Raw genomic sequence first — 22,727 nt, 5'->3', positions numbered from 1 at the left:
CGTCCCTCAGCAGGGGAGCTCATATTCCTCGGGTCCCATGGGGAGATCAATTGGGTCATCTCCGTGGGTCGTGTGAGGGTTATTACACTTAATTCCGATTCCGCTGCCCTGGGGAACCCGCTGTAATGCACTGTTCTCACCTGGCCTGAGTCAGAAAGACAGGCTGGAAAAGAGCGACTTAATTTGCAGGTAAGCAACCAGGAGCAGAGTGGCACTAATTACCACTCCACGGAGGTAGCGCCCCCCTTGTTTTGATGATAACCCCTGTCTACTACTTTAGTGGAGGTGCTGACTCAGTTTAAATGAACTGCTTAATGCCAGTGTTAACAAAACAGGCTGCCATACGGAAATATTAACCATTCATCATTTAAGTTACTTGTCAAACAATCTCCAGGAACATTCAGCCCCTTGTCCATGTTTCACCATTCAATTAGATCAAAGCTAATCTGTAATTAACACCATCCGCCCACCTTGGCTCCCTAACCCTCTATTTCATTCTGTTGCTGTGTCATTGCAAGGAGGTTCCTGCTGCGTTCCTGCTCAACTTCAAATATGTCGTCTTACACACTAGGCCTGAACTAGACGGCACTGTTTTAAAATTAAGGGTCACCCTTTTAGGACAGAGATGGGGAGAGGTTGTGGGATTTCGGAACGCCCTGACTCAGAAGGCGCTGGAGGAGGGGTTCACTGACTCTGCCGTCTATGGATGGCACAGCGGTTAGCACTGCTGCCTCACAGCGCCAGGGGCTGTCTGTGTGGAGTTTGCACGTTCTCCCCGTGTCTGCGAGGGTTTTCTCCGAATGTTCTGGTTTCCTCCCACGGTCCAAAGATGTAGGCGGATTGGCCATGGTAGATTACCACTTAATGTCCAAAAGGTTCTGTGGGGTTAGTGGGTTACGGGGATAGGGTGGCGGCGTGGGCCTTGGTAGGCTGCTCTCTCAGAGGGTCTGTGCAGACTCAATGGGTTGAATGGCCTCCTTCTGCACTGTAATGTTTCTATGATCCTATGAATAGTTTCTACGGTGGGGGTAGATAGATCCTTAAGACCATAAGACATAGGAGCGGAAGTAAGGCCATTCGGCCCATCGAGTCCACTCCACCATTCAATCATGGCTGATTTCAACTCCATTTACCCGCTCTCTCTCCATAGCCCTTAATTCCTTGAGAAATCAAGAATTTATCAACTTCTGTCTTAAAGATACTCAACGTCCCGGCCTCCACCGCCCTCTGTGGCAATGAATTCCACAGACCCACCACTCTCTGGCTGAAGAAATTTCTCCTCATCTCTGTTCTAAAGTGACTCCCTTTTATTCTAAGGCTGTGCCCCCGGGTCCTAGTCTCCCCTGCTAATGGAAACAACTTCCCTACATCCACCCTATCTAAGCCATTCATTATCTTGTAAGTTTCTATTAGATCTCCCCTCAACCTCCTAAACACCAATGAATATAATCCCAGGATCCTCAGACGTTCATCGTATGTTAAGCCTACCATTCCTGGGATCATCCGTGTGAATTTCCGCTGGACCCGCTCCAGTGCCAGTATGTCCTTCCTGAGGTGTGGGGCCCAAAATTGCTCACAGTATTCTAAATGAGGCCTAACTAATGCTTTATAAAGCTTAGAAGTACATCCCTGCTTTTATATTCCAAGCCTCTTGAGATAAATGACAACATTGCATTTGCTTTCTTAATTACGGACTCAACCTGCAAGTTTACCTTTAGAGAATCCTGGACTAGGACTCCCAAGTCCCTTTGCACTTCAGCATTATGAATTTTGTCACCGTTTAGAAAATAGTCCATGCCTCTATTCTTTTTTCCAAAGTGCAAGACCTCGCACTTGCCCACGTTGAATTTCATCAGCCATTTCTTGGACCACTCTCCTAAACTGTCTAAATCTTTCTGCAGCCTCCCCACCTCCTCCATACTACCTGCCCCTCCACCTATCTTTGTATCATCGGCAAACGTAGCCAGAATGCCCCCAGTCCCGTCATCTAGATCGTTCATATATAAAGAGAACAGCTGTGGCCCCAACACTGATCCCTGCGGGACACCACTCGTCACCGGTTGCCATTCCGAAAAATAACCTTTTATCCCAACTCTCTGCCTTCTGCCTGACAGCCAATCGTCAATCCATGTTAGTACCTTGCCTCGAATACCATGGGCCCTTATTTTACTCAGCAGTCTCCCTTGTTAGGCAAAGGAATCAAAAGTTGTTGGGGTATGATGGGAATGTGGAATCTGAAACACAAATAGATCAGTCATGTCCGTACTGAATGGCGGTGCAGGCTCAAGTGGGCGAATGGCCTACTTCTGCTCCTATTTCATATGTTCCTTTGTGCACTCTTTTTAAGTGTGGTGTGACTTGAGCATTATATCCAGGTTTACCTCAACCTGCCTCCTACTGTTTCAGCCTCCATGATGTACAGTCCAGGGGGCCCTTCATATAAGGTTTGTTATTTGTTTTGAAAAGCACGAGAGACCTTTAAGGTTACCGCAGAACGTCATGAGCAGAGGTCTGTCTCCAAGTGACGGTCTTCTATTTCGGTGAATCAAACCTCTGTCAGCCCTAAAGTGTAAGTTCATTCCCAGCCAAGTCTGAACCATTTCCACTAAACAATTTCACAGTTAAGCAGGTGCCAGAAGAAATTTAGGTGAAGAAGTTTCACTTTACCGAGAAGCTAAAAGGTATTGTCACTTGACCTTTCAAATTAAAGTACCTTCTGAGCAACAGGCCTTATAAAAAAGGCCAATCTGACAGAGTGGATTATGGCTCTGATCTTGCAATAGCTGGCGGTAGCATTACATGGAACACAGACATTTCAGACACCTTCTTGATGGCGGTTATTTTATACCACAAAATCTGCACTATAATTCAGAAGAAATGGTTCATTAAAAAAAAATAAAATTAAAAGTACCCAATTATTTTTTTTCCACTTAAGGGGCAATTTATATTTGTTATATTTGGATTATTCGTTCCCTGCTCACATTTCATCGTTTCTCAGTCTTAAGACATAAGAGGGGTGTTGTGTTGGGTGTTCTGGTTTACAAACAAGCCAACAATGCTGGAAGTGGTGTAACGCTATTTTATTAACTGTTCAACTATGCTAACATACTGTAAATGTGGGTATAAGCAATACCAGCTTAACTGTGCACCCTTTCCTATCACTAGCTACAGTGAGGCACTCAGCACATGGTGAATGTCTGTGATGCAGGCTGTGAGCTCTGTGCTCTGAGCTGGCTGCTGCTAGAATGAGCGGGAACTCTCCTGCCCCCTGTCTTTATAGTGCTTGTGCTCTCACTGGTGATTGGCTGCGGTGTTATGTATGCTGGTTGGTCCTACTGCATGTCCATCAGTGTGTATGTGATTGCACCATAATGTACTGATGTATATTATGACAAGGGGTATGCCATTTAACCACATTAGACTGTTCAATGACATTCAAAGATTGATCTGTGGCCTGCTTTCAAACATCTGCCTTTGCCCCATGACCCCTGATACCATTGGCTAACAAAAATCTGTAAAGTTAGATTAAAAATTAACCATCGATCTAGCATCGGTTCCTGTTTGCGGAAGAGAATTCCAAACCTCTACCCCACCCTTTGTGCAAGGAGGCGATTGCTGATTTGATTCTGGAAAGGTCGAGCACAAACATTTTGACTATGCACCCCAAGTCCTAGACTTCCCAACCAACGGACGTAGTTTCTCCCAGTCTATCCTATTCGCTCCTCTTCGTGTCTTGAAAACTCCAATCAAATAACTCCTTCATATTCTAGCTTCCAGGGAATATAGTCCTAGTTTGTGTAACGTTTCTACGTCATTTAACCCTTGGAACCCAGATAATCATCCTGCTAAACAGCCTCTGCACTCCTTCCAAGGCCAGTGTACCCCCCCCCACCCCTTAAGGTATGGTGCCCAGAGCTGCTCACCTTACTCCAGGTCTGCTCTTAGCAGGGCTTTGTATAACTTGACGCAATAGAGAACTAACTGGTTACTGCCAGAATGAATCAATTGGTGGAATCGTTCCCAGACGCAACTGAATTAATGCAACTCCAAAGGAAATCGAGTGGCTGCCAATCATTAGTCACACCAACCTTAAAATTCCCACACTGCTGTAAAATGATTGAGGACGGGCAAACACAAGAGTGTTGTTTTACACCATCAGTTATTATATTTAGTATTTTATTTGAAGAGGCAATTATCATTTGGAACCACAATCAATGACACAGTACTGACAGTTATACGCAACATGCTACAATACACAAAACAAACTGGAGGCAATTATGAATCGCTGTATTATTCCAGTCAGGGATAATCAAAGATTTGTCAGTATTTGATTAGCCAATATCTGGATGTTGTATATGTTGGGCTGGATTCTTGGCAGCAGAGTTGGCCCTCTGTTGGTCAGCTGCAGGATCTTCCAGTCCCATGGCTGTCAACGAGATTTCTCGTTGTCCGCACACTCCACTGCCAGTGAACCCACGGTGGGCGGGGGGGAGGGTCACCGTTGGCAGCACCAGAAGGTCCCACTGGCGAGAACAGGCGGAAACCACACCCCATTCTTATACCCAATTATTTTTTTCCAATTAAGAGGCAAATTGACGTGGCCGATCCAACTACTATGTACATCTTTGGGTTGTGGGGGTGAGACCCACACAGACAAGGGGAGCATGTGCAAACTCCACATGGACAGTGACCCGGAGCCGGGATCGAACCCGGGTTCTCAGCGCTGTGAGGCAGCAGTGCTAACCACTGTGTCACCGTGCTGCCCCACTCCTGAGTTGATTACAATAGAGTTTGCATTTAAAAGGGAGGTGATATTGCCAAATGTGATGTGCATTTAACTGTATAGCTCGGTGCAAGAAGAAAAACACCAGGTTTCTCAAGTTAACAAGTATAGAGCTAGTTTTATTGCTAAAACTCCCTCAGCCAAAGATGCAGAAATTAACAAAAGGTTTAAAATGTACAGATATGTCCAGTAATACAAAAACAGCATAATCCCTCCCAGTATGCAAAAAAGTTAAAGTCTGCAGAGGTTCAAGTATTAAGAACATGTCCAAGTAACAAATTAAGTCAGGGAAAAAATTATTAACAGAGTGTCCAGATGCTTGTGTCCAACTGATGAGACCTGCTGTACAGTAATTGCTGATCTTTGGTTTCCTCACTGGAGAAAGTGGTGTTGATTCGCAATTTTCCTTTATGAACTTTCGGTTTGCAGCAATGAGGTTTTCTGGTGGGTTTTTCAAAATCACAAACGCCTCAGCTTTGATGAGAGAGGTTTTTGAACAAAAAAGATCAGTTGCCCTTGTGGACACAGGCTTGTTCACAAAAACTGACCCTCACCAAAGCTTAATGCAGCTCCAGAGAATTTCAATATATTTGCCACAACAGAAGATCACTGTTTCCTAAACACTTTGGGTGGTATTTCCAGGTCCCAACCACTACTGGAATCGTCTGGTCCCAAAGAATGTGAATGGATTTGTGCCTGGGCCGCAGAATCTCTTGTGGGTAGGCCCCCCATGCTGGGGCTGGAAAATCCCAGCTTCAATATTCAAAATTAATCAGACGTTCAGCTAAAGCCAGAGGTACTTGTTCTTCTTTGTCTGGGCTCATTCAAACGCAATCAAAGATCCCCATTCCAGCAGTTCCAGGAGGCTTCTGGTGCCTTTTAAGTTTCACCCTTCCCACCAAAACACAACAGTTTTAAAAATATATTTTCACAGGAGTTGAGCATCATTGGAAAGACCAGAAAGTGTTGCCTATCCCTAATTGCCCTTGAGAATGCTGATGAGTGAGGCTACCTCTTGAACAACTGCAGCCCATGTGGTGTAGCTACACCCGACGTGCAGTTAGGACGAGTTTTTCATCCATCAACAGTGAAGAAACGACGACATAATTCCAACAGGGGAGATGAGAGCATAGTGGTAATGCCACTGAGCTAGCAACCCGGAGGCCCGGGTAAACTCTCTGGTGAACAGGGGTTCAAATCCCCCATCATGGCATCTGGTGGAATCTGGAATTGAAGGCTAATCTCAGTAATGGTAACCATGAAACGTACTGTCGCAAAAACCCATCTGGTTCACTAATGTCCTTTAGGGAAGGAAGTCTGCTGTCCTTACCTGGCCTGGCCTACATGTGACTCTGGATCCACAGCAATGTGGTTGACTCTTAATTGCCCTCTGAAATGGTCCACTCAGGTCAAGGGCAATCAGGGATAGGCAGCGAATACTGGCCTTGCCAGCAACACCCACACCCCATGAAAGAATTTTTTAAAAGTCAGGATGATGTGTGACTTGCAGGTGACAGCGTTCACATGTGTCTGCTGCCCTTGGCTTATAAGGCGGTAGTGATCATGGGTTTGGAATGTGCTGCTGCAGGAAACGTGGCAAGTTGCTGAAGTGCATCTTGCAGATGGTACAAGATGGAGTTTCCAATAGGATGAGATGAGTGATATAGACCAGATCTGATCCCCTCCTCTCCCTGCTGGTGGAATCCCAGCCTGACAGAGCATTAATCCTTTGCTTTGCAGAACACCTTTGCTTAGTCCGCAAGCATAACCCCAACCTTCCTGTTGCTTGCCATTTTAACTCAGCAACTTGCACTCATGCCAAGTGAAACCCGGCGCAAGCTGGAGGAGCAAAATTGCATCTTTCAGTGGGGCATGTTGCAGCCCTCGGGACTCAACATTCAGTTTGCCAGTTTCAGATTGTGAGCTTTCTCCTCCTTCTTAAACCCCTTTTTTGTAAATATCCCATACACATATTGCCTCAATGCAAACCCCATCCCATACCAGGCCATCTGTCTTTTGTTCTTAAAGTTGCTACATTTTGTTGCAATCTCGCACAGCTACACTTTAAAATCGAACACATTCTCCCTCTCTTCAGTTCTGATGAAGAGCCAAGGGGTCTCGAAATGGTAGCTCTCCTTACAGATGCTGCCAGACCCTGAGTTTTTCCAGCATCTTCTGGTATTGTTCCTTCACATGACATGGTTAATAACCACCCTCTTCTTTAGCAGCACCCTCCACATGGGCCATAAATGCAGCAACTCCGATGTACCTGCATTATCCATATTAAAAGATAAATGTTTGCTGTCTCTAATTTCAAGTAACAATGCATATGCCAAAAACCGACAATGGACAGTGGGATATTGGATCTCAGAAAGTGAAATGTACTTGCCTTTATACCACACTCTTCAAAAGTTTCAAAGTAACTTTACAGCCAGTGAAGCAGGGTCACTGCTGTAATGTAGAAACGTGGCAGCCCATTTGTGCACAGCAAGCTCCCACCAATAGCAATGTGTTAATGACCAAATACTCTGTTTTTAGTGATGCTGAATGAGGCATAAAGATTGACCAGGGATGAGCCAGTGTTCTTCTTTGAAATAATGGGATCCTTTACACCCACATAGAAATAACCTCTAGTATCTAATTATCCACGGGTGTTGGTTGGAGGAGGTGGAGTTAAGGCCAGGATGAGATCAGCCATGATTGAATGTTGGAATAGACTCAATGAGCCAAATGGCCTAATTCTGCTCTTGTATCTCATGAACTTATGCCGTACTCAAGGCCTCAGCTGATCAACAAAATTTCGAGGAAGCTCTAGACTTAGTTATTCCAACACTCGCCTGGCTGACCCTCCCATTCCCCGAAAGCGGGAGAATCCAAAACTCTCCGCCGATGCCTTACCGTGCACCAGCTCCTATTCATCCATCGCCCATGTGCTCATTGACCTCTCTTGGCTCCTGGTCTGACAAGGCCGGCATTTAGAAATTCTCATCCTTGTTTTTTCATATCCCTCCGAGACCATGCCCCTCACTATCTGCAATCTCTGTTACATCCTACAATCCTACAATCCTCCGGCATCGCTGTGTTTCTCACATGTCACCCCCCCCTGGCGCCCCCGCGTAAATGTGCACCACTGCACAACTGACCACGTTGATGTCAACTGTCTAGTCCCTAACCTCTGGCTATAACTCCTGTTTCCACCAACAAACCTTTTCACCTCTATCTCTCTCTTCTCCTTAAAACCTAACTCTTTAACCATAGTTCTGGTCATCTGTCTTTTTTTAAATATAAATTTGGAGTACCAAATTCATTTTTTTTCAATTAAGGGGCAATTTACATAACATAGAACATACAGTGCAGAAGGAGGCCATTCGGCCCATCGAGTCTGCAACAACTCACTTAAGCCCTCACTTCCACCCTATCCCTGTAACCCAATAACCCCTCCTAACCTTTTTGGACACTTAAGGGCAATTTATCATGGCCAATCCACCTAACCTGCACGTCTTTGGATTATGGGAGGAAACCGGAGCACCCGGAGGAAACCCACGCAGACACGGGGAGAACATGCAGACTCCGCACAGACAGTGACCCAGCAGGGAATCGAACCTGGGACCCTGGCGCTGTGAAGCCACAGTGCTATCTGCTTGTGCTGCCCAACTTAGCGTGGCCAATCCACCTAGCCTGCACATCTTTCGGGTTGTGGGGACGAAACCCACGCAGACACGGGGAGAATGTGCAAACTCTACACGGACAGTGACCCAGAGCTGGGATCGAACCGGGGACCTCAGCGCCGTGAGGCAACAGTGTGACTGTGCGACCGTGCTGCCCCTGGTCACCTGTCTTAAAATCGCCTGAAGTGGCTCAGTGGAAAATTTTGCTTGATCCTCGGAATGCTTTGCTACATTAAAGGAGCTATATAAATGCAAGTTGTTATACGCCTCCAGGTTAGTCAGCAATTATAACAGCCAGGTCAACATTTTTGGGTATAAAGACCATAAGAAGTAAGAGCAGAAGTGGGCCATTCGGTCATCGAGCCTGCTCCGCCATTTAATGAGATTATGGCTGATCTGATAGGATAATCCTCAACTCCACTTTCCCGCCTTATCCCCATAACCCTTGACTCCCTTACTGAATAGAAATCTGTCTTTCTCAGCTGAATTTCTTTTGTTGCCAGACTACAATCTTCTGCTTATGAATGAGTCATAGTGCCGAAATGATAAGTCCCGGACCTCAGCTTTGCAACCGCTGACTAAACCCATTTGTGTAATTCCAGCATTCGTCTCGAATCTGCAGTTAATTTTCTTTTTATCTAATCATTTCCTGCTTTTCCGTCCAGCTCGTGCAAATCAGCGAGGTTTTCTGTTTCCCCGATGACCCTGATTTCTTGCCTCTTCCACAGCCCGTGACTGGTCCCTTGAGCTAACGCTCAGATGCTGGTTCAAATAAAGTATGACCCCCCCCCCCCCCCTAGAAAATGTGCAGTGCATTTGTTGCTCTGAATCTCTATCTGAAGGCTCCAGCCTAGCTGTAAAACCGCAGCATCGGAAATCATTACAGTAGATGCACGACATCGAGTGAAGTGATGTCATTGCTGTTGGCCTGCAGTTCCTCAAACAAATCAAATTTGTCTCAAGAAAGCTGAGGGATTAATGATGCAAGACCAACGCACTTTGTGTTACTGTCTGTAAGGCTAAATGCTCTGAGTCACAAATGCCATATCATCATCCTTCAGGTACAAGCAGAATTGCGGGTGCAATAATTAATTTTAATTGTCTCTGGTCAGCCACTGCGCTAATCAAGGCGCAGACCCTGCAGGGTACAGTCCGCATTGTATCTGCCCTCTGTAAATACTCATTACTTCACCTACCCCCATCGAGATATCGTTCTATTCCTCTTCGCCTCATGTGCTTAACTGGTTACCCCATAAGGGCATCTGTGCCATTCGCCTCAGCTAAGCCATGCGGTTGTGAGTTTCACATTCTAACCACGCACTGAGTAACGATGGCCTAGATTCTCTGCCACCCGCCGTCGATAGCAGGGCCCCTGAAGTGCGGAGAATCGAAAAATTGGGATCGTCACCGGGCATTGGCGGGCGCAGTTCCAAACGCGATGCACCGACTCCCCCGTAGGCAGCGGGATTGTGGATTGCGTCGGCCCGCCAGTGGGAGGATGGAAATGAACGCAAATGGGTCTTAATGACCCATTTGCATCCATTTAGTGGGTCCGGCGTTCTATTCGCTGGCCCTCCATGATTCTCCGATCCGCTGAGCCGGGAATCACGTGGGCGTAGATTACTACAGGTCGCAACAAACGTGAGTCTGACGTGGCGGACCATGCGGTGGGCCAAGGGGTAACTCCTTAAGGTAGTGACCCCAAGGTCCATGCGAGGGCTACCTTCCCCCAACAATGCACTACCTGCCCATCCTTCTACCAGAACCCCCCTCGAGACCCCCAAATTGGGAGACCCCCTGAATAGGGAGATCCCCCCAGGGACCCCCTTAACCGGGAGACCTCCCCAGTACCCTCTAACTTAAGGAACCCCCACAGAGGCACCCTAACTAAAGGGACGCTACAGGGATCCCCTGACTAAAGGGACCCCCACCCTCCCCCCAGAAAAGACACCCCCGTCTGGAAGCTGGAGAGCAATCCAGACAGAGGTAGTCATAGAATTTACAGCTGGAACACTCACCTGGAAGCTTCACGAGTCCATTCCAGGAAGAACAGCTGTGACCTGATTCGAACCCATCAGATCCATCAGCTGCAAGCCATTAACTCATTTCTAGCAGTGAGCTGTGATTGACAGCTTTCAGTTACAGTTACAGTTACAGCCTTGATTCATTCATCTCCCTTCATGGATGAGTGACTCTGCGGTGGCATGGCGGCGCAGTGGTTAGCACTGCTGCCTTACGGCGCTGAGGACCCGACTTCGAATGCCGGCCCTGGCTCACATCCGTGTGGAGTTTGCACATTTTCCCCATGTCTGCGTGGGGTTCACCCCCACAACCCAAAGATGTGCAGGTTGGGTGGATTGGCCACGCTAAGTTGACCCATAATTGAAAAAGAAAATAATTGGATACTCTAATTTTTTTTTAAATGAATGACTCTGAGTGCTGAAACCCCAATGTTTACAAACATCAACCATATCAAAGAACAGTAAGTGCATTGCAATCACACACCCCACACCCTAGCACCATTATCAACCCGAGTGAAATACCATGGTTCATTCTTCCAAAGTTGAATGCATAATGTCAATGTAAGTTTGTGTTGTTAAGTACAGAAGCAGATGAAAAGTAACAGGAGAGTTGGGGGGAAATTACATGAAGCGAGTTCAAAGGGATTGTTTTTGAAGCTTTTAGAGAATTAGTGTGCATTCGGGGAAAAGGGTTGAGGTGGTGATAGGTGCAACCACCAGCAGTGGGGATGGGTGCGCAGGAGATCAGGGTTGAAAGACCGAGAACAAGGGCTGGGCCGTAACACTTGGAGAAATTGGGATGAGGCAAGTAAGGATTTATAAATATGGTGCAGGATTCTCCATTTGGGAGATGATGTGTGCCATACAACTCATTTAAATATGCTGACCTAGTTCATGCACAGTGAGGGTGAGATCCAAATCGTGGCATCTCGCGAGATTCCATTGAATCTTGCGAGACATTTCGAGCGTCGCGCATCTCGTGATCGACCTCTCGCAAGATTCGCAAAGTCCAATCACCTCGAGCTAGTCAGAGTAGGAATGTCAGGATAGATAGGATGAATGCGTGGCTCGAGAGATGGTGCAAGAGGGAGGGATTCAAATTCCTGGGGCAGTGGAACCGGTTCTGGGGAGGTTGGACCAGTACAAACCGGACAGTCTGCACCTGAGCAGGACTGGAACCGATGTCCTATGGGGGGTGTTTGCTAGAGCTGTTGGGGAGAGTTTAAACTAATGTGGCAGGGGGATGGGAACCGATGCAGGAAGTTGGAAGGTAGTAAAACAGGGACAGAAACAAAAGGCAGTAAGAGGGAAAGTGTAAGGCAGAGAAGCCATAGTCAAAAATCAAAAAGGCAACCGTACAAGGTACAGTGACTGAGGGGAGCTCAGTGAATTGGACCAGGAATACTAAAAGGAATAAAACGGGAAGTGAAAACATTAATGGTAAGCGACGCGGCAGGTTGTTACATGAAGATATGGGTTCAACGACAAGGAAAATTAGGAGAACGGTTAAGAGGAAATACAACTTAGGAGAGGTTACTGATTGAGGTGTTAAGATTCAGAACAGAGGTATAAAAGCCAACATAAGTGTACTTTACCTGAATGCTCGTAGTATTCGGAATAAGGTAAATGATTTGATGGCGTAAATCATCGTGAATGACTATGATTTAGTGGCCATTACTGAAACATGGTTAAAGGATGGTCATGACTGGGAGTTAAATATCCGAGGGTATCAAACTATTCGGAAGGACAGAGTGGATTGTAATGGAGGTGGTGTAGCTCTGTTATTTAAGGATGACATCCGGGCAACAGTAAGGGATGACATCGGTGCTATGGAGGATAAGGTTGAATCCATTTGGGTGGAAATCAGGAATAGTAAGGCAAGAAAGTCACTGATAGGAGTAGTCTATAGGCCACAAAATAGTAACATTATGGTGTGGCAGGCAATAAACAAAGAAATAACTGATGCATGTAGAAATGGTACAGCAGTTATCATGGAGGATTTTAATCTACATGTCGATTGGTTTAACCAGGTCGGTCAAGGAAGCCTTGAGGAGGAGTTTATAGAATGTATCCGCGATAGTTTCCTAGAACAGTATGTAATGGAGCCTACGAGGGAACAAGAAGTCCTAGATCTGGTCCTGTGTAATGAGACAGGATTGATTCAGGATCTCATAGTTAGGGATCCTCTCGGAAGGAGCGATCACAATATAGTGGAATTTAAAATACAGATGGAGGGTGAGAAGGTAAAATCAGGCACTAGTGTTTTGTGCTTAAACAAAGGAGATTACAATGGGATGAGAGAAGAACTAGCTAAGGTAGACTGGGAGCCAAGACTTTATGGTGAAACAGTTGAGGAACAGTGGAGAACCTTCCAAGCGATTTTTCACAGTGCTCAGCAAAGGTTTATACCAACAAAAAGGAAGGATGGTAGAAAGAGGGAAAAACAACCGTAGATATCTAAGGAAGTAAGGGAGAGTATCAAATTGAAGGAAAAAGCATACAAAGTGGCAAAGATTAGTGGGAGACTAGAGGACTGGGAAATCTTTAGGGGGCAACAGAAAGTTACTAAAAAAGCTATAAAGCAGAGTAAGATAGATAATGAGAGTAAACTTGCTTAGAATATAAAAACAGATAGTAAAAGTTTCTACAAATATATGAAACAAAAAAGAGTGGCTAAGGTAAATATTGGTCCTTTAGAGGATGAGAAGGGAGATTTAATAATGGGAGATGAGGAAATGGCTGAGGAACTGAACAGGTTTTTTGTGTCGGTCTTCACAGTGGAAGACACAAATAACATGCCAGTGACTGATGGAAATGAGGCTATGACAGGTGAGGACCTTGAGAGGATTGTTATCACCAAGGAGATAGTGATGGGCAAGCTAATGGGGCTAAAGGTAGACAAGTCTCCTGGCCCTGATGGAATGCATCCCAGAGTGCTAAAAGAGATGGCTAGGGAAATTGCAAATGCACCAGTGATAATTTACCAAAATTCACTAGACTCTGGGGTGGTCCCGGCGGATTGGAAATTAGCAAACGTGACACCACTGTTTAAAAAAGGAGGTAGGCAGAAAGCGGGTAATTATAGGCCAGTGAGCTTAACTTCGGTAGTAGGGAAGATGCTGGAATCTATCATCAAGGAAGAAATAGTGAGGCATCTGGATGGAAATTGTCCCATTGGGCAGACACAGCATGGGTTCATAAAGGGCAGGCCGCTCTTAACTAATTTAGTGGAATTTTTTGAGGACATTACCAGTGCGGTAGATAACGGGGAGCCAATGGATGTGGTATATCTGGATTTCCAGAAAGCCTTTGACAAGGTGCCACACAAGGGGTTGCTGCATAAGATAAAGATGCATGGCATTAAGGGGAAAGTAGTAGCATGGATAGAGGATTGGTTAATTAATAGAAAGCAAAGAGTGGGGATTAATGGGTGTTTCTCTGGTTGACAATCAGTAGCTAGTGGTGTCCCTCAGGGATCAGTGTTGGGCCCACAACTGTTCACAATTTACATAGATGATTTGGAGTTGGGGCCCAAGGGCAATGTGTCCAAGTTTGCAGACGACACTAAGATAAGTGGTAAAGCAAAAAGTGCAGAGGATACTGGAAGTCTGCAGAGGGATTTGGATAGGCTAAGTGAATGGGCTAGGGTATGGCAGATGGAATACAATGTTGACAAATGTGAGATTATCCATTTTGGTAGGAATAACAGCAAAAGGGATTATTTAAATGATAAAATATTAAAACATGCTGCTGTGCAGAGAGACCTGGGTGTGCTAGTGCATGAGTCGCAAAAAGTTGGTTTACAGGTGATTAAGAAGGCAAATGGAATTTTGTCCTTCATTGCTAGAGGGATGGAGTTTAAGACTAGGGAGGTTATGCTGCAATTGTATAAGGTGTTAGTGAGGCCACACCTGGAGTAGTGTGTTCAGTTTTGGTCTCCTTACTTGAGAAAGGACGTACTGGCACTGGAGGGTGTGCAGAGGAGATTCACTGGGTTAATCCCAGAGCTGAAGGGGTTGGATTACGAGGAGAGGTTGAGTAGACTGGACTGTACTCGTTGGAATTTAGAAGGATGAGGGGGGATCTTATAGAAACATATAAAATTATGAAGGGAATAGATAGGACAGATGCGGGCAGGTTGTTTCCACTGGCAGGTGAAAGCAGAACTAGGGGGCATAGCCTCAAAATAAGGGGAAGTAGATTTAGGACTGAGTTTAGGAGGAACTTCTTCACCCAAAGGGTTGTGAATCTATGGAATTCCTTGCCCAGTGAAGCAGTAGAGGCTCCTTCATTAAATGTTTCTAAGATAAAGATAGATAGTTTTTTTGAAGAATAAAGGGATTAAGGGTTATGGTCTTCGGGCTGGAAAGTGGAGCTGAGTCCACAAAAGATCAGCCACGACCTCATTAAATGGTGGAGCAGGCTCGAGGGGCCAGATGGCCTACTCCTGTTCCTTGTTCTTATGTTCTTTTGTTCTTACCTCGCCCTGACAGCACATCGAGTGCAACAAGGCCGCTGAATCATGCCCCAGGCATTGCCGCCGGGATTGAATTGCGTACGGTTCATGGTCCCATTGGGGGCGCTATTCAGAAAACGTGTCAGGACATGCAAATGGGCCAGCACTCTGCCGGTGTGAATTTAGAGCAAGTCCTGGTGCAGCGGACATCCTAGCCACTGGGGTCGGAGTTAGCGCTAAAGAGCCTGGCAGCACGAGCTGTTTTTAAGCACTCCGCTTACCACACACTCACTGCAGCCTCCCAAGATGGCTCAGAGAAGATCGCCCCCCCCCCCCCCCCCCACCCACCCCAAGGTAGGACCCAAAGTTCCATGTCAGTGAGGAGTGGGGGGACACCCTCTTCTCCAGCATGGGCTGTAGACTCCAGCCTGCCCTTCTGAATGCCGCTTTGGCAGTGGTGGCAGAGGCAGTCAGCACTGTCAACCTTACCAGGAGCGGACAGCTGGTGATCCTGAAGGGTGGGGGTCACTGGTGAGGCCTCTGCCATGAGAGGGGCAGAGAACCTCAGGGAGGGTTCCAAAGACCACAGTGCAGATGCCCTCTGGTTGGGGTGAGCTCTGCTAATTCCCTACTTCATCTGCAGTGGGGCAGGGCGTCTCAGGAGTGCCAACACCTGGTGGGCCCCTGATTGAACTTGGCCATCATTACTTGGTCTGGCCTACATGTGACCCCAGACCCACAGCAATGCAATTGGCTCTTAAATGCCCTCTCAAATGGCCAAGCAAGACACTAAGTTCAAGGGCAATTCGGGCATGCAGCAACGTGAATGAATTTTTTTTTAAAAAGGTAAAAATAGATTATTTGATCCATTAGTTGATTATCAGTAATGGAGGCGGCTCAGAGTTGAGGCGAAACTGTGGTGTCAGCGGCCATAAAAAGCAGCTAATATTCCACTGGAGGCATTGGTGGTGGTTGTCACAGGTCCCATTTTGTTGAAGGGATGTTAAACTGAGGCCCACCACCAATCCGGGTTGACGTTTAAGCCATGTGCTCACAATCTTTGGTTTACCTTTCAGGTATGTGAGGGAAGGGAAATTCAAAATGGAAGAAAGGACCCTCACAGCTTTCAACTGGCTGTACACTCCTTACCAGCATCGCATTGTCAGCAGAGTTGACCTAGAGTCTCCCAACAGGTAGGAAAGAGCAAAGAAAAAACTTGTCCTTCCGAAGCATACTCTATTTTCTGAGGATGGGCCAAATATCGCCTCACAGCCAGCCGATGAATCGCTTTCAAAATGTTAAACAAGTGGAGCAGCTAATTGCGCACAAAGAAATATTCACAAATAGCAAGGGATCACCCCGCTCTAAAATCATACCATACAGCTAACCCCTTATTGATTAGAATCCTAAAATGGTACAGCATAAAAGGAGGCTGTTCAGCCCATCAAGTTTGTGCTGACTCTCTGGGAGCGTTATCCAATTGATCCCACTCCCTAATTCGTTTTTCCATAGCCCTGTATTTAATTTCCCTTCAAGTATTCATTCAATTCTCCTTTGAATGCTACTCTTGAATCTGCTTCTACCACCCTTCACTCACTGCGTGTATTTAAAAAAATTGTTTCCTTCTGTCACCTCTTCTTCTGCCAATCACCTTAACTCTGGTTGCTGACTCCTCTGCCACTAGAAACATTTTCTCCTGACGTACTCCAACAAAACCATTTGAAGACCTCTATCGAGTCTCCTGTTGAGCTTCCTTGCCCAGTTTCTCCAGCCTCTCGACATAACTAAACTCCCTCATGCCTGGTACTGTTCTAGTAAATTGTCTCTGCACGCTCTCTCTCCAAGGCATTCAAGTGTGGTGCCCAGAATTGAACACAATACCCGAGTTGAGGCCGACGCAATGTTTTCTGGAGGTTTAACATGACTTCCTTGCTTTCATATTGGCTTGAAATTCTCCGGTCGTTCCTGCCAGTTCGATCTTCCGGTCCCGCCAACCGTGCCCTACCCCCCCCCCCCACAAGGGATTCCCGGAACTGGAGGGTGTGAACAACAAGAAAACCCAGTGAAAGTGGCAGGGCGGGTAGGTCCTGCCACTGGTCAGTGGCAGGCCGGCGGTGCTGCGGAGTCTGCCTGCCTCCTGTCTGTTAACTAACCCAGTATCCCGACAGTCATTCCTTATATGTGCTCAAGATACTTAATCAATCAATGCCCTCCACTTGTTTGTCCTTAACCTTAATAACACAATTACCATAACGTTAACGTACTGAAGGGGCTTTCTTGATGTATGACCTATAATGAGCCAAATGATGGCGCTCATTCATAATAGTGATGTAGAAACTTTAACATCTGTTTGAGAGGTAAGACAGGGCCTTGGCTTTTTAAGCTCATCTGAAAGAGGGCACTTCCTGACAGTACAGTGTTCCCTGGGTGCTGCTCTGGAGTGCCAGCCTAGATGTTGTGTGCTCAGATCTCCGGAAAAGGTGCTTGAACCCAGAGCTCTGCGTCATGCAGACATTAATGCTGCCAACTAAGCCAAGACTGAGATGTTAAGGTTAGTGGACAAGTAATTAATTGCAGGCTGGGGGTGTGAAATTTTGTGATGTACATTTCCAGCATGCACGAGGACAGCGACGCGAGACCTTTACCATGTCTTGACAGTATCTTATGTTAACTATCCGTCCTCGAGGCTGACGCCAGTCTTGATGCTGAGTGACAGCCACTCAGTTATCCTCAAATACTTGAAGACCTTGAAAGCTACTAATTGCACTAGCTTTCAGATAAAAGATTTTGATTCCTCGCAGGGTAAAATGTTGGTGAGGTGTCACGTGGTTGAATGTAATCGGTCCCTGTTTTGTGAGGGCGGATGGGAGGCAGAGACCCACAAGCGTCTTGCTTGACTCGCACAGTTTCTCTGGGTTTCGCATGGGATCTGCTTTCAGCAACTGGGCACCCTGCCATAAATGTCAGCTGAAAAATAAGTGGGAGAACTGTGTGGAAAGTCAAACTCCTGCGCCCTAGCTGGGATCCTGCAGTCAGCCTTTTCAGAACTGTTGACTTGAGAAGTGACAAGGACACACAGCCTGTTGGCAGCCTATAATTTCATTAATAAGCACGGAGAAACCTCTATGTTGTCAGCTTTTAGTGGAAAAATGCCTGATGGCTTTTTCGTGCTTTGTCTCTGTATTTATTTATTTCCCAATAAAACGCTTTTAATTTGTTCTTGCATACTGCTCGCAGTTTGACACTGTGATCATCGTGAGCTGAAATCATGTGGCCCAGAATTGCACTTCAGTGCTGAGGTGGAACAGAGATTTTACTGGTTCTCAGTGTGATGATATGCATCACTGTAAATACACAAGGGGTTAATGTAAATACACTACAACTAAGTAAACACTAGAGGGAGCACCGGAGATGTCATACGGCTATTGAACACCTAGAATAGGACACGACCAATGGGCAGCCAAGTCACCCATAGGTGACACTACCACAAGGGGGCAACCCATATAAAAGGACAGGGCACACATGCTCTTTCTCTTTCCACAGGCGACACTTAGAGAGAAGGACAGGGGCAGATCAGAAGCATCACACCCACTGCATGGCTTAGAGCAGACTGGTTAGTTAGACTGAGCTACTACAGTAAGATTAGCAGGAGAGTTGAACTCAAGTATGAGAATTGTTAACCGTTCAGTAAATGTGTTAAACCTATCTCCAAGTCTGAACCTTCCTTTGTCAGAGCGTACATCAAGGAAACAGCTTATGCTACATGAAGAAGCATAACACTCAGTGCCTTCAAAGAATGTTAAAATGACAACCTAAGAATAAGTAAAACCATTTTAAAATCCATACGTCTACTTTTAAAAGGTTTTAAATCTACTCTTGTCAATTGTTTTTGTAAATAAATTGCAGAAGCATCTAATTAATTGAAAACACTTGAACTAACACCAGATGACCTCTCGTCCATCACAAAAATATGGTTATGATAGAAACGTAGGAATTAGGAGCAGATGTAGGCAATTTAGCCTTTCGACCCTACTCTGCCATTCAATCAGATCATGGCTGACCTCTTCCTGGTCTCAAACCCACCTCTCCACCTGTTCCCCATATCCCTTTTTAACCCATTTTTTAAAATCTGAAATGTATCGATCTCCTTCTTGAAACCATTTAATGATTCCGATTCCACCGCACTACGGGGCAGCGAGTTCCACAAATTCACCACCCTCTGCGAGAAGTAGTTCCTCCTCATCTCAGTTTTAAATCTACCGTCTCTCAACCTATATATGTGACCACTCATTCTAGATTGCCGTACAAGTGGGACATTAGGTCTATGTCTGATTTATCAATCCCTTTTAGTATTTTATATACCTCTATCAGGTCCCCTCTCATCCTTCTAAACTCCAGCAAGTATAAGCCCAAAGTGTTTAATGTCTCCTCATATATCAACCCTTTCATCCCCGGAATCAATTAGGTGAATCTCGTCTGAACTGCCTCCTTTCTCTGGGGTGCTTACTTCAATTTGTGACCTTAGAAAATTTGTGCCCATATGCAGCAAGACTTGGGAAACATTCAGGCTTGAGCTAATAGGTGGCAAGAAACATTCATGCCACATAAGTGCCAGGCAATGACCATCTCCCATCTCCAGCAAGAGCAAATCTAACCATTTTGCCTTGACATTCAATGGCATTACCATCACTGAGTGACCCACCATCAACACCTGGGGATTACCATTGACCACAAACTGAACTGGACCAGGCAAATAAATGTGGCTACAAAAACAGGTCAGAGGCTGGAAATTTTGTGGAATGTAACTCACCTGACTCTTCAAAGCCTGTCCATCATCTACAAAGCTCAAGTCAGGAGTGTGGTGGAATACTCTCCACTTGCCTGGGTGAGTGCAATATCAACAACACTCAAGAACCTCAACACCATCCAGGACAAAGCAGCCTGCTTGATTAGTGTCTTAAAAAATCACTTCCTCCACCACCGATGCACAGTGACAGCAGTGTGTGCCTTTGACATGATGCACTGCAGCAACCCACTGAGGTTCCTTTGCCAGCACCTTCCAAACCCAAAACCTCTACTACCTAGTAGGACAAGGGCAGCAGATACCTGGGAACACACCAACTGCAGGTTTCACACAAGGCACACACCATCTCGACTTGGAAATGTGTTGTGATGAATGTAAAAAATTGTCATATATTATATTGCATGTTTGCAGTAATGTTATTGAAACCTGGGTTAACATGTATGACTGCTAGAGCGGTGATTCAGGTGTCATAAAAGTGAGGTAATCATTGATTTGCAGGTGAAGTGTTCTGCTTATAGATCTTAAGGACCATTTTTTTTTTTTACAGGTAGCTAGCTAATGGAATATTGTTTAGGTTTGAAGGGCCCCTGGGGTGTAGATAATTTATGAGGGATATTGAGTTTGGTCAAGGGACACCCTGTAAGCAGAGACAAAAGAATGCCTTATGCTTTGGGTACAGATGGGAATAGAGGGATACGGATCCCGGAAGTGTAGAAGATTTTAGTTTGGGCAGGCAGCATGGTCGGCACAGGAGGCTTGGAGGGCCGAAGGGCCTGTTCCTGTGCTGTACTTTTCTTTGTTCTCTTTGTTCTTTATGATGTAGTTGATGGGAGGAGCCAATTCTGTCTGAAAACACAATTGTTCTGAGATCTCTCACTTGAACAGAGCTGTTTCAGTTCGGTCCTGAAAGGTTCTCTCATAAAAGTTTCTGCACAGAGAAAAGTAAGTAGAAATCTGGTTGTTAACTTTATTCATGAATGATATTTGAAATATATTGGTATTCTTAATTGGAATATAGTGGCAGGTTTAAATGAAGGTTTTCACGTTTACTTAGGAACTGTTGTGACTGTTAACTTTAAAGCTATTTACTTGTTGTTAATGCGGTTAATTCTATGATCAAATTAAAGTTTGTTTTAGCATAAAAGATACCTATGGGTCTGTCTTATCACTCCTGGGGTGCGGTAAAATTTCCGCACAGTTTTACAAATTGCAAATAGTTGGGTTCTTGGCCGTGATCCTAACAAAATCGCCATTCCTTCACTGTCACTGGGTCATAATCCTGGAAATCCCTCTGTAACAGCACAGTGGGTGTACCTTCACCACACCGACTGCAGTGGTTTAAGAAGGTGGCTTACCACCGACATCTCAAGGGAAATTGCGGTTGGGCAACAAATGCTGGTCTTTTCATTTCATTTTCATTTCATTTCATTTCATTTCTTGCCAGTGATTTCCCCCATTCCATGAAATAATTAGAAAAATAACTGCAGGAAATACACTAAATGCTAAATATTGCGGATGCTGGAAATCTGTAGTACAAACAGAAAGTGCTGGGTAATCTCAGCAGGTCTGGCAGCATCTGTGGAGAGAGGAACAAGAATGAATGGTTCAAGTCCAATATGACTCTTCTTCAGAGTTGAAGACGTCATAACGACTCGAAAGGTTGCCAGACCTGCTGAGTTTATCCAGCATTTTTTATTTTCATTGCAGGTAATACAGACCTGCAGCCAACTCACCGAACCAACAGAACTTAAAATTTACTTAGTGTCTTGAAACATACTAAAATAGCCCAAGGTGCTTTGCTGGCGCACTGTTGGACACAACACTAATCCACAGAAGAAGACTGTAGGTTGGGCAACTAAACGCTCCGTGACAGTGCTGGATTTTAAGCAGCCTCTCAAAGCTAAAGATGGAGGTAGAGAGGAGGAGACATTCACAGAGGGAATTCCAGAGCTTCGGGCCAAGAAAGTTGGAGGTACGGCGGCCACGTGTATGGAGAAAGAGGTGAGTTAGGAGGTGGGGCTGCAGAAGAACTGGAGGAATTTAGAATTCTCAAAAGGTTTTGAGACTGTTGCTAACTTTTGGTTGGCACTTAAATCGTGATTTGCACTGTTTGTTTCACCTTTGCTCTAGAGTCGCCAGGTATCTTTATGATACCGCCACGAGGTTCAAGTTCATTTAATGATCAATAACTCCACACACCAATTAGTAAGATTCAAATCAAAACACATTTATTATACACAGTAAATCACTACGCATGCATAAACTCTACTTTCTAGGCTATTCCTCTCACTAAAAGGCCTATACTTAGCTTCAGACTGGCCCACCAGGTCAGGGGAACAAATGGCCTTTCGTTCAGGTCCTGAGTCTGCAGGATTCAAAAGCTGGTATGGACTGGTAGCTAGGAGCGCCTATCTCGTAGCGAGCGTTGACTTGAGACTTACTTGCTTGGCGGCAAGACAGGTCACTGTCAAGGGTTGGTTCAAGTTGCTGAGTGACCCTGCCAAAGAAGGACGATTTGAATTTGGGGGCTTTACTTTATAGTCCCCAGGGGCTTCCCGCCCTTTGGGGCGGACCCCGTACCTGGTCCCAAGTGATTGGACTACTTTCTGATCACTTGGATCGATTTCTCCAATGCTGGAGCGGTTCCCTGATTGCTAGGTGGTCCCTAAATGTTCGTTGGCCTTCCTTTGTCTTGGCTCCTGCTGGCGCCGAGGAGTCTGGCTTGGCTTTATTCACCTTAACTGATGCCATTGTGCCTGGGAATCGCACATTACTATGTAGGTGGCTGTTACGTTACTATGCAGATGGCTGCTGGTTTCGATGCTGTCTGGTTGTTTTGCAGGTTCCAATATACATGATTTCTGTATTTGCTAGTCTTTGCCTGTGTTGGCTGAATTTCCCAGCCTTTGTGGTTCTCCATTTTAAGTCGGGAAGTGGCCAACTCAGGTGGCTACAACTGTAGGTGGTAAATGAGATTGTGAGGAGCGAGTTTGAA

The 22,727-nt window shown here is 45.6% G+C and overlaps 1 protein-coding gene across 3 annotated transcripts in view; it reads left to right on the top strand.

The window, feature by feature from the left end:
* Positions 1 to 22,727, top strand: part of LOC140386893 (rap1 GTPase-activating protein 2-like) — a 618,530-nt gene that overhangs the window by 15,669 nt on the left and 580,134 nt on the right. For all 3 annotated transcript variants that reach the window (XM_072469730.1, XM_072469729.1, XM_072469728.1), the window contains exon 2: positions 16,005 to 16,121. In XM_072469730.1, coding sequence (XP_072325831.1) covers positions 16,005 to 16,121 — 117 coding nt within the window. The remainder of the gene's footprint in view (positions 1 to 16,004; positions 16,122 to 22,727) is intronic.

The sequence above is a fragment of the Scyliorhinus torazame genome, chromosome 12 (genome assembly GCF_047496885.1).
Source record: "Scyliorhinus torazame isolate Kashiwa2021f chromosome 12, sScyTor2.1, whole genome shotgun sequence".
Lineage (NCBI taxonomy): Eukaryota > Metazoa > Chordata > Chondrichthyes > Carcharhiniformes > Scyliorhinidae > Scyliorhinus > Scyliorhinus torazame.
This window is presented reverse-complemented; position numbering and strand designations above follow the sequence as displayed.